This window comes from Mesocricetus auratus, unplaced genomic scaffold (assembly GCF_017639785.1).
Source record: "Mesocricetus auratus isolate SY011 unplaced genomic scaffold, BCM_Maur_2.0 Super-Scaffold_100030, whole genome shotgun sequence".
Lineage (NCBI taxonomy): Eukaryota > Metazoa > Chordata > Mammalia > Rodentia > Cricetidae > Mesocricetus > Mesocricetus auratus.
Genome location: NW_024429211.1, coordinates 3676741 through 3689342, shown reverse-complemented (window position 1 = coordinate 3689342; position 12602 = coordinate 3676741). Strand labels below are relative to the sequence as shown.

Here is a 12602-nt window from a genome sequence, read left to right as displayed (position 1 = left end):
ATTTTATGAGAAAAGATTCAATTATCAATAAAAGCAAAATGTTTAAGTGAGACATAAATTTGAAATGGAAAACAAAGTACAATCCCTTTACAAAGAACAAATAAACAAACATAATTGGGACACACCCTAAGGATTGTACTGCCAGAGAGATCCTGAAGAAAAAGTCTCCATGGCATTTGCATATCTTATAAATATGAAATAGATGACATTACAAAACTACATTTTTTCATTTTGTCAGTCTATTGTCATGTCAGGAAAACATTTCAAAAAATTAAATATACACATAAACAAAAAATGCATAAGGAAACAAAAAGATGTTCACAATATTTAAACTACATCAGTAGACATGATCATAGACAAACATTTTTTATTCTGTACCACTGTGTGAATGACAGATTTGTATGGGAAAGACATGACATGTTTCTACATACTCGCCATTTTGCTGACACGCCCAGTCCTCCCTTGTGATCCTCAAGTAGAACACACACACTCACACATACAGACACACACACACACACACACACACACATACACAATTCACTCTGTAGTACTCTCTACTGCTTTGCAAACCCTTTCCCTTATTGTATTTATCATAGCATCAGAAATAAAACTTATCTGATCCTGCAAACCAGTCAGCATCTTGCAGGTGGATACCACCGTGACCTGTTGTGTCACTAATCTGCTGCTAATATGTAAGTTAAGATTCACACACCTTCTTCCCTTCACATCCTACAGTGTGTGACAGACACCTAATTTGATGCCTCTTAAGAATGTTACATTTGTGCAACATCCCTATACCAGAACAGATGCTCATTTTTGTTTGGTTAATATTTTTTAATCTCACACACCAATAATCCACAATGCTGCCTGGGCTTTGAAATGTGAATGCTCACCATGGAAGACTACTGAGATAAAGTGATAGGACAGATTGAGAGAGCATGGGGAGGGGCACTGTGCAGCTAATATGACACAGCAAAGGACAAAGAAGCCAGGTCTTGATCTTATAGGTTTCTGATCTCATACCTAAGAGTCAAAGACTTCATATCTATAGAATAATGTTCTTATCCCAACAGTTAGTGTTCAAAAATAATATCCATCTATTAAATACACAGCAGGCACCAGAGGAAACTGACCTGGATTGCTGCATTGTCTTGCTGAGGATTCCTCAGGTGGATGTGACAGGCATCTTGACTCCCTCTGCTCCAGCTGCAGCACTGATTTGATAATCACACTCCCAAAGCCCAGAATGCGCTAGTGACACAGCCCAACCCTGCCATCACGCATGCGCGTGTCTTTGCCAGGCTGCAGGAAATCAATGTTTTCTGAACCTAATGATGCAATGCAGGAATTCATGAGCTTTAAACTTTCTTACTGCTGGTACTGAAACAGACGGTTTCATAATCATCTGGATAAATTGATCACTAACAAATTAATGGTGATTTGGGTGGCAATGTGGACTACGTAATCACAAATTATGTTCTACTTTATATCTGTCTAAGAAGGACTCCTGAGAAAAGATATAACCCAAACAAGAGAATGTACAAAATGCTAGATATTTGATGCACTGGCAACAGAAATCACTAACAATTAAAAGATGCGACATTTAAAAACATTGGGTATTAAATTGGATTAACTCATTCCTTATTTTTAAAATTTCAAGGGTGTTCAGGTAACATGAAATTTTTACCATGGAAATAATAACTGTTGTTTTCATAAAAGTGTTGGGTTTCCTTCCAGTGATAAAATTTCTTGCTGACTTTTTAAAAAATTGCCTACTATGTTATCTATGTCGAGATTATTTATTAATTTTTAAGACAGAATCTCATTGTTAGCCCATGCTGTCCTTGGTATACAATTTGTTGACAAAGCTGGGGTTACTCTGACAGATCTACCAGCTTCTGCTACTTGAGTGCTGAAAGTACAGCCATGTGCTATCAAGTTAAATCGTAATGACTATTCAAATGATGTATAATAATTTTACTTTTGATGATTATATGTGGTTATGACATTACTGACATGGAATTAGGATCTGGACCTCAGCCCTTTTGTGCTTTCAACAACCAAACAGTCTCTCCAGATCTGCTATTTACATTTCTGCTATGTTAAGTTATATCCCAACTGAGCATTCAAATAACCAGACAAATATCTAGATACATTCCTGAAGTTCATTTTATTTTTGTATTCTGAGGCAAGGTTTCCCTTTATGATTGTCCTGGCTGTCCTGGAAATTGCTCTTTAGACCAGGCTGGCCTGGAACTCAGAGAGATGCCTGCCTCTAGCTTCAGAGTGCTGGGATTGAAGGCACTCACCACCACTGCCCATCAAGTACTGAATTTTCAATATGCATGCACTCCATTCTTCCAATAAAATTTACATAACATTGACCTAAAAATATCACTGTCTGCAGGCCAAAGACCTATGGGATACGGAAATATACAAGGAAATATTAAGTATTATTTCAAATAAGACAACCTGCACTGTGCATTAATACATCATTGAAGGGAAATATTTGCAAAAACAAAATATGATTTTGAAAGGAAATTTATGCTTTCCATCAATAATGTTGGTTACTTCAAACAGACTTGAGGAACTTTTGAGAAGTACAGTCCACAATATGTCTTTCAGTCCAGTTTGAAGAGGAAGAGGAAAGAAATACATAGGGATTGTTCCAGACAATCGTCCACTTATGATAGACAGCTTAAACAAATCTCTAGCCTTTGCTTCCTTGAGCACCCATACTGCACCTAGTACTTACAGCAAGAGCTCTTTTTAGAACCATATTAAGTTATGCCTGTGGAAATAGGGGAAAGAGAGGAAAACAATACCTATTGTAGCAGCCAATTGAGGAACAGCTGCCATCCTCCTAAGTCAGAGGTGCAGAACCTCTTACATCCTCCACTTATAGCAGGAAGACAGCTATATCACCTTGTCTGCTTCTATACTCTACTCCCTTCCCATGTTAGCACTATCCTGTGTTTCTGTCACAGTTCCTTTTAACTGCCATTTCTCAACACTAGCATCCCTTTATTTTACACGAGCTAAAAACATTGGAGCAGTCTCCAACACCTTGAAACACAGGATGTGTTTTGTACCTCGGTTGGCTTGTGCTGGCCACTGGGACTGAAACCCTCAGCTGAAGGGAGAAGACAGCACTTCTCATAGTGAGGGGTGGGAACATGTCTCCTAGGTGTATAAGGGAGCTTTACCATGAGTGTTGGATAGCTTACATACTGCAGAATCTAGGGAGTGGCTGGGGGAGATATCTCAGGGACAGTGCATAGTTCTGACACAGTCCTCAGGTTTCAACATCCATGCTTCCTTCCTCTCCCCTGTTGTAACATGGACAATTGACAGCAATGCAGACTCCAATTATAGCAGCACCACAGACTCAGACATGGCCCTCATGGAGATGGGGAATAACTGGGAGGAGTAGGAGGAAGAAAAACTGTAATCATGACATAGTATATGAGAAAAGAATCAATTATCAGTAAAAGGAAAATTTAAATAAAACATCATTGTGAAATGAAAACCAAAGCACAATTACAAGTCGAAATAAACAAGTAAAAATGGGATACACCCTATGAATTTCACTACCAGAGTGTGCCTGAAGAAAAAATTCTCCATGCCATTTGCATATCTCATAATCATGAAATAGATGACATTCAAAACTATGTATTTCTCAAACTGTCAGTCTATTGTCTCATCAGGAAAACCTTTCAAAATCTAAATATAAAAAATGTGTAAAGACACCAAAGATATTCAAAATGATTATACTAGATCACCAGACATGAACATAGACAAACATTTATTATTCTATACTACTGGATGGACGATAGATTTGTATGTGAACTACACTTCATGTATCAACACACTGTCCATTCTGCTGACATAATCAGTCTTAACTTGTGATCCTCAAGTGGAATAGACACACACACACACACACACACACACACACACACACACACCAAAATTCATTCTGTACCACTCTGTACTGCTTTGCAAACCCGTTCGCTAATTGTAATTAACATAGCATCAGAAATCGTACTGACCTGACCCTCTAAACCATTCATCACCTTGCAGGTGGAAACGACCGTGAACTGTTGTATCAATAATCTGCTGCTAATATGTATTTTAAGATTCACACACATTCTTCCCTTCACATCCTTCAGTGTGTGACAGACACCTAATTTGATGCCTCTTAAGAATGTTAAGTTTGTGCAACATCCCTATACCAGAATGAATGCCCTTTTTTGTTTGGTCCACATTTCTTACTCACAGACACGAACAATCCACAACGCTGCCTGGACTTTGAAATGTAAGTGTTCACCCTGGAAGACTCCTTAGATAAAGAGTCAGGATAGATTGAGGGAGCATGGGGAGGGGCACTGTGCAGATATTATGACACTCGAAGAACAAAGGAATCCAGGTTTTGATCTGATAGATTTGTGGTATCATACTTCAAAGTCTTGATATCTATAGAATAATGTTCTAATCCCAACAGTTAGTGTTCAAATATAATATCCATCTATTAAATACACAGCAGGCCCCAGAGGGAACTGACCTGGGTTGCTGTATTGTCTTGCTGAGGATTCCTCAGGTGGATGTGACAGGCATCTTGACTCCCTCTGCTCCTGCTGCTGCACTGATTAATGATCACATTCCCAAAGCCCAGAATGCCCTAGTGACACAGACCAACCCTGCAGTCACGCATGCACGTATCATTGCCAGGCTGCAGGGAATCAATGTTTTCTGAACCTTATGACGCATTGCAGGCATTCATGGGCTTTAATCTTTCTTATTGCCAGTATTGAAACAGACGGTTTTCATAATCATCTGTATAATTTGATCACGAACAAATTAACGGTGGTTTGGGTGGTAACGTGGATTATATAATCACAAATCATGTTCTACTTTATATCTGTTTAACAATGACTCCTGAGAAAAGATATAACCCAAACTAGAGAATGCACAAAATGTTAGACCCTTGATGCACTGGCAAAAGACATCACTAACAATTAAAACATACAACATTTAAAAACATTGTGTATTAACCTGGATTAACTCATTCCTTATTTTTAAAATTTCATGAGTATTCAAGTAACAGGAAATTCTTACCATGGACATAATAACTCTTGTTTTCATAAAAGTGTTGGGTTTCATTTCCGTGATAAAATTTCTTACTGACATAAAAAATTACCTACCATGTAATTGATTTCATGTTTATTCATTAATTTTTAAGGCATAATCTCATTTTTATCCCATGCTGTCCTTGGAATATAATTTGTTGCCAAAGCTGGGTTTAAACTCAAACAGATCTACCAGGTTCTGCACTTGAGTGTCGAAAGTACAGCCATGTGTTATTAAGTTAAATAGTTATAACTATTCACATGATAAATATTAATTTTATTTTTATGATTATATATGTTTATGTGATTGCTGAGGTGGAACTAGGATCTGGACTTCAGCCGTTTTCCTACCATTAAGTGCTTTCAACAGCTAAATTCTCTATCCAGATCTGCTATTTACTTTAATGCTATGTTAACTTACATCGCTCCTGAGCATTCAGACAAAGAAATATCTAGATAAACTCATAAATTTCATTTTATTTTTGGATTCTGAGGCTAGGTTTCCCTTTATAATTATCTCGGCTGTCCTTGAAAGTGCTCTTTAGAACAGGACAGCCTGGATCTCAGAGAGACACCTGACTCTAGCTTCAGAGTGCTGGGATTGAAGGCACTCACCACCACTGCTCAGCAGCTACTAATTTTCAATATGCATGCATTCCATTCTTCCAATAAATTTCACATAATACTGACCTAAAAATATTATTGTCTGCAAGTTAAAGACCTATGGGATAGGGAAATCCACAAGGAAATATTAAGTATTATTTCAAATGAGAAAATCTGCACTGTGCATTATTAAATCATGGAAGGGAATTATTTGCAAAAATAAAAATATGACTCTGAAAGGAAATTCATGCTTTCCATCAATAATGGTGGTTGCTTCAAACAGACTTGTGTAACTTTTGAGTAGTACATTCGCCAATAATATCTTCCAGTCCAGTTTAAAGAGGAAGAGGAAAGAAATACACAGGGAGTCTTTGAGACAATCTTCCATTTATGATAATCAGGTTAAATAAATCTCTAGCCTTTCCTTCCTTCAGCACAGATCCTCCAACTAGTACTTACAGGGAGAGCTCTTCTTAGAACCATATTAAGTTATGGCTGTGGAAATAGAAGAAAAACAGAAAACCAACACCTATTGTAGCAGCCGATTGAGGAATAGCTGCCATTCTCCTAGGTCAGAGGTGCAAAATCTCTTAATTTCTCAACTTACAGCACAAGGACATCTATCTCACTTACGCTACTTGCATACTCTACTCCATCTTCCACGTTGTCACTATCCTGTGTTTCTGCCACAGTTCCTTTTAACTGCCATTTCTCAACCCTAGCATCACATTCCTTTTACCCTAGCTAACACATTAGAGCAGGCTCCAACAACCTGAGACCCAGGGAGTGGGGTGATACCTGAGTTGGCTAGTTCTGGCCACTGGGACTGAAACTCCCAGGTGAAGGTTGGAACCAGCACTTCCATGCCCATAATGAGGAGTGGGAACATGTCTCCTAGGTGTATAAGGAAGATTTAACATGAGTGTTGTACAGCTTCCATACTGCAAAGTCTAGGGAGTGGCTGGGAAAGATATCCCAGGGGCAGTGAATTGTGGGTCTGACTCAGCAAGGCCTCAGGTTTCAACATTCATGGTTCTTTTGTCTCCCCTGTTGTAACATGGGCAATGAGAAGCAGTGCAGACTCCAATTATAGAAGCAACACAGACCCAAACAGGGCCGTCATGGGGATGGGGAAGAACTAGGAGGAATAGGAGGAAGAAAACCTGTATTCATGACATATTTTATGAGAAAAGTTTCAATTATCAATAAAAGCAAAATGTTTAAGTGAGACATAAATGTGAAATGGAAAACAAAGTACAATCCCTTTACAAAGAACAAATAAACAAACATAATTGGGACACACCCTAAGGATTGTACTGCCAGAGAGATCCTGAAGAAAAAGTCTCCATGGCATTTGCATATCTTATAAATATGAAATAGATGACATTACAAAACTACATTTTTTCATTTTGTCTGTCTATTGTCATGTCAGGAAAACATTTCAAAAAATTAAATATACACATAAACAAAAAATGCATAAGGAAACCAAAAGATGTTCACAATATTTAAAGTATATCAGTAGACATGATCATAGACAAACATTTCTTATTCTGTACCACTGTGTGAATGACAGATTTGTATGGGAAAGACATGACATGTTTCTACATACTCGCCATTTTGCTGACACGCCCAGTCCTCCCTTGTGATCCTGAAGTAGAACACACACACTCACACATACTGACACACAGACACACAAACACCACACAATTCACTCTGTAGCACTCTGTACTGCTTTGCAAACACTTTCCCTTATTGTAATCATCATAGCATCAGAAATAAAACTTATCTGATCCTGCAAACCAGTCAGCATCTTGCAGGAGGATACCACCATGACATGTTGTGTCTCTAATCTGCTGCTAATATGTATGTTAAGGTTCAAATACCTTCCTCCCTTCACATCCTACAGTGTGTGACAGACACCTAATTTGATGCCTCTTAAGAATGTTATGTTTGTGCAACATCCCTATACCAGAACGGATGCTCATTTTTGTTTGGTTAATATTTTTTAATCTCCCACACCAATAATCCACAATGCTGCCTGGGCTTTGAAACGTGAATGCTCACCATGGAAGACTACTGAGATAAAGTGATAGGACAGATTGAGGGAGCACGGGGAGGGGCATTGTGCAGCAAATATGACACAGCAAAGGACAAAGAAGCCAGGTCTTGATCTTATAGGTTTCTGATCTCATACCTAAGAGTCAAAGACTTCATATCTATAGAATAATGTTCTTATCCCAACAGTTAGTGTTCAAAAATATTATCCATCTATTAAATACACAGCATGCCCCAGTGGGAACTGACCTGGATTGCTGCATTGTCTTGCTGAGGATTCCTCAGGTGGATGTGACAGGCATCTTGACTCCCTGTGCACCGGCTGCTGCACTGATTTGATGATCACACTCCCAAAGCCCAGAATACGCTAGTGACACTGCCCAAACCTGCAATCACGCATGCGCGAATATTTGCCAGGCTGCAGGGAATCAATCTTTTCTGAACCTAATGACGCAATGCAGGCATTCATGAGCTGTAAACTGTCTTACTGCTGTTACTGAAACAGAGAGTTTTCATAATCATCTGGATAAATTGATCACTAACAAATTAATGGTGATTTGGGGGGCAATGTGGATTACATACTCACAAATAATGTTCTACTTTATATCTGACTAGGGAAGACTCCTGAGAAAAGATATAACCCAAACAAGAGAATGTACAAAATGCTAGATATTTGATGTACTGGCAACAGAAATCACTAACAATTAAAAAATGTGACATTCAAAAACCTTGTGTATTATACTGGATTAACTCATTTCTTATTTTTATAATTTCAAGGGTGTTCAGGTAACATGAAATTTTTACTATGGACATAATAACTGTTGTGTTCATAAAAGTGTTAGGTTTCCTTTCAGTGATAAAATATCTTACTGAATTTTTAAAATATTGCCTACTATTATCTATGTCATGGTTATTTATTAATTTTTAAGACAGAATCTCATCGTTAGTCCATGCTGTCCTTGGAATACAATTTGTTGACAAAGCTGAGGTTACTCTAACAGATCTACCAGCTTCTGCTCCTCGAGTGCTGAAACTACAGCTATGTGCTATCGAGTTATATAGTAATAACTATTCAAATGATATATAATAATTTTACTTTTGATGATTATATGTGGTTATGACAATATTGTCATGGAATTATGATCTGGACTTCAGCCCTTTTCCCGCCGTTAAGTGCTTTCAACAACCAAAAAGTCTCTCCAGATCTGCTATTTACATTTCTGCTATGGTAAGTTATATGATAAATAATAATTTTATTTTTATGATTATATGAAGTTATGTGATTGCTGAGATGGAACTAGGATCTGGAATTCAGCCCTTTTCCTACCATTAAGTGCTTATAACTCCTAAACTCTCTCTCCAGATCTGCTATTTATTTTAATGCTATGTTAACTTACATCCCTACTGAGCATTCAGAAAAAGAAATATCTAGGTAAACTCATGAATTTCATTTTATTTTTGGATTCTGAGGCAAAGTTTCCCTTTATAATTATCTAGTCTGTCCTTGAAACTGCTCTTTAGACCAGGACAGCCTGGATCTCAGAGAGACACCTGACTCTATCTTCAGAGCACTGGGATTGAAGGCACTCACCACCACTGCTCAGCAGCTACTGAATTTTCAATATGCATGCATTCCATTATTCTAATAAATTTAACATAATATTGACCTGAAAAGTATCACTGTCTGCAGGAGAAAGACCTATGGGATAGGGATATCTATAAGAAATATTAAATATTATTTCAAATGCGACAATCTGCACTGTGCATTATTAAATCATTGAAGGGAAATGTTTGCAAAAAATATAATTTTGAAAGGAAATTTAAGCTTTCCATCAATAATGTTGGTTACTTCAAACAGACTTGAGGAACTTTTGAGAAGTACAGTCTGCAATATGTCTTCCAGTCCAGTTTGAAGAGGAAGAGGAAAGAAATACACAGGGATTGTTCAAGACAATCTTCCACTTACGATAGACAGGTTAAACAAATCTCTAGCCTTTGCTTCCTTCACCTCCCATCCTCCACCTAGTACTTACAGTGAGAGCTCTTCTTAGAACCATATTAAGTTATGTCTGTGGAAATAGGGGAAAGAGAGGAAAACATCACCTATTGTAGCAGCCGTTTGAGGAACAGCTGCCATTCTCCTAGGTCAGAGGTTCAGAACAACTTACATCCTCCACTTGTAGCAGGAGGACATCTACATCACCTTGTCTGCTTGAATACTCTACTCCCTATCTCATGTCATCACTATCCTGTGTTTCTGTCACAGTTCCTTTTAACTGCCATTTCTCAAACCTAGCATCCCTTTATTTTACAACAGCTATAAACATTGGAGTAATCTCCAACAAACTGAAATGCAGGATGTGTTTTGTACCTGAGTTGGCTAGTGCTGGCCACTGGAACTGAAACCCTCAAGTGAAGGGAGAAGATAGCACTTCCATTCCCATAGTGAGGGGTGGGAACAGGTCTCCTAAGGTTATAAGGGAGCTTTACCATGAGGGTTGGATAGCTTTCATACTGCAGAATCTAGGGAGTAGCTGGGGGAGATATCTCAGGGCCAGTGAATAGTGGGTCTGACACAGTCCTCAGGTTTTCAACATCCATGCTTCCTACCTCTCCATTTTTGTAACATGGCCAATGAGCAGCAATGCAGACTCCAATTATAGCAGCAACACAGACGCAAACATGGCCCTCATGGAGATGGGGAAGAACTGGGAGGAGTAGGAGGAAGAAAACTGTAATCATGACACAGTGAATGAGAAAGAATCTATTATCAGTAAAAGGAAAATTTAAAGGAAACATCATTTTGAAATGGAAAATGTACAATTACATCCACTCAAGCCCAAATAAATTAACAAAAATGGGACACACCCTATGAATTTCACTACCAGAGCATGCCTGAAGAAAAAGTCTCCATGCCATTTGCATATCTCATAATCATGAAATAGATGAAATTCACAAATATGTCTTTCTCAAACTGTCAGTCTATTGTCATATCAGGAAAACACTTCAAAAAATTAAATATACAAAAAATGTGTAAAGATACCAAAGATATTCAAAATGATTAAACTAGATCACCAGACATAGCATAGACAAACATTTATTATTCTATAGCACTGAATGGATGATAGATTAGTGTGAGCACTGAATGTCATGCATCCACACACTGGCCATCCTGCTGACATAACCAGTCTTCTCTTGAGATCCTCAAGTGGAATAGACACACACACACACACACACACACACAAAATTCACTCTGTCCCACTCTGTACTGATATGCTAACCCGTTCGCTTATTGTAATTAACATAGCATCAGAAATCATACTGACCTGACCCACTAAATCATTCATAACCTTCCAGGTGGAAACCACCGTGACCTGTTGTGTCGCTGATCTGCTGATAATATGTATGTTAAGATTCACATACCTTCTTCCCTTCACATCCTTCAAACTCAAATCCTTTAGAGATCCTCGTGACTCTGCATCTCTAGTGTTGTGAATAGAAATACATGCCACCACTCACAGACAGAATTAATTAGTCTTTAAGCCTGGGAAGTTTTTTGTTTAATTTCTTCCTCTTTTCTTTCTCTCATTTTCTTTATTATTTAAACAGGGTGGTCTGTAGAACAGCCTGGTCTGTAGAACAGAGAACGAGAGGTCCAAGACAACCAGAGCTACACAAGGAATACTCACACCAATCAACCAACACAAAAACCAAAGAAAGTCATTTCTATTATATCAGTAAAAGACATATTTTACATTGTGGGCACACCAACAAAATTTGACATCATTGTAATTGTTTAATTTTAAAATTATACATTTATTTCTCTCTTGTGTGTAGAGCAGCACAAACACATTTTATATTTTATGTGTAGTATCACAGGACTGCTTAAATAGACTTTTCTCTCCTTCCACAATAAGGGTTCCAGGGATTAAATTCAAATTGATAAGTTAGCAGGAAGGTACTTTTACCAGCTGGCCTATCTTTCATGGCATTCAACATTCATATGTTGTAGTTAATAAAGTAAAAATATTTTCATTATTTTCCTCCAAAATGGCTTAATACTTAATACTCCTGTATTCTTTCCATTAAATTAATGACCTCATTTTCCATACATAAATTACTAAATGCATGTACTTGTATATACATATATTTATACATATTCCTGTATATAGCCCACTCAGTCTGTATAATTTTAAGGAACAATGGGAGAAAAATATTCAAGCAGGAATAGTGTTAGGGCATTGATTTGGCTGAAGTCTGGTTGACAGTGTTCAGCAAAACTAAGATGTATGAAAAATCCTAATGAAATTTTATATATATATATATATATATATATACATATATATGTGTGTGTGTGTGTGTGTATGCATGTTCAAACAAAATACTTAACATTAATGGAAACACTACTCCTGAACATGAGTTATTAAATGAAAACCCTAGTGACAGAAAAGGGTTACTTCCTTAGGAGGGGATGGTCAGAGAATCCCAGAAAATATTGAATAATATGCTAATTATAACAAGCATTCTTGATTTCCCCAAAAAGCTTCATGGTAAGACCATGCTGTTGAATCCATCACACATTTTCTTTCCTGAACATGGAGAAATAAACTTTGAATAAGCAGGAAAGTGTTCTTCACGGCTGTCCCTCAGAGCTAAAATATGCTACTCATGGTATGTGAAGAGAAAAGTTAATAATTTCTTTTTTTCACAAAATATAATGTTGATACTTTGGGAGTTTCACATCTTGCACCACAATCCTACTCATCTCCCAGTGCCTACATATCTGCCCTTCACCCCTGAAACATACCCCACAATGAC

At 37.6% G+C, this 12602-nt stretch overlaps 1 protein-coding gene across 5 annotated transcripts in view; it reads right to left on the bottom strand.

Moving 5' to 3' along the window:
* Positions 1–12602, bottom strand: part of Snurf (SNRPN upstream open reading frame) — a 128643-nt gene that overhangs the window by 68837 nt on the left and 47204 nt on the right. Inside the window, exon 1 of one of the 5 annotated variants that reach the window (XM_040733341.1) lies at positions 1134–1162. The exons of the other annotated variants lie outside the window; for them this stretch is intronic. Within the exon in view, the coding sequence (XP_040589275.1) occupies positions 1134–1147 (14 nt within the window). The 5' untranslated portion in view covers positions 1148–1162. Of the gene's footprint in view, positions 1–1133; positions 1163–12602 lie in introns of those variants that run through there. 5 annotated transcript variants of the gene reach the window in all.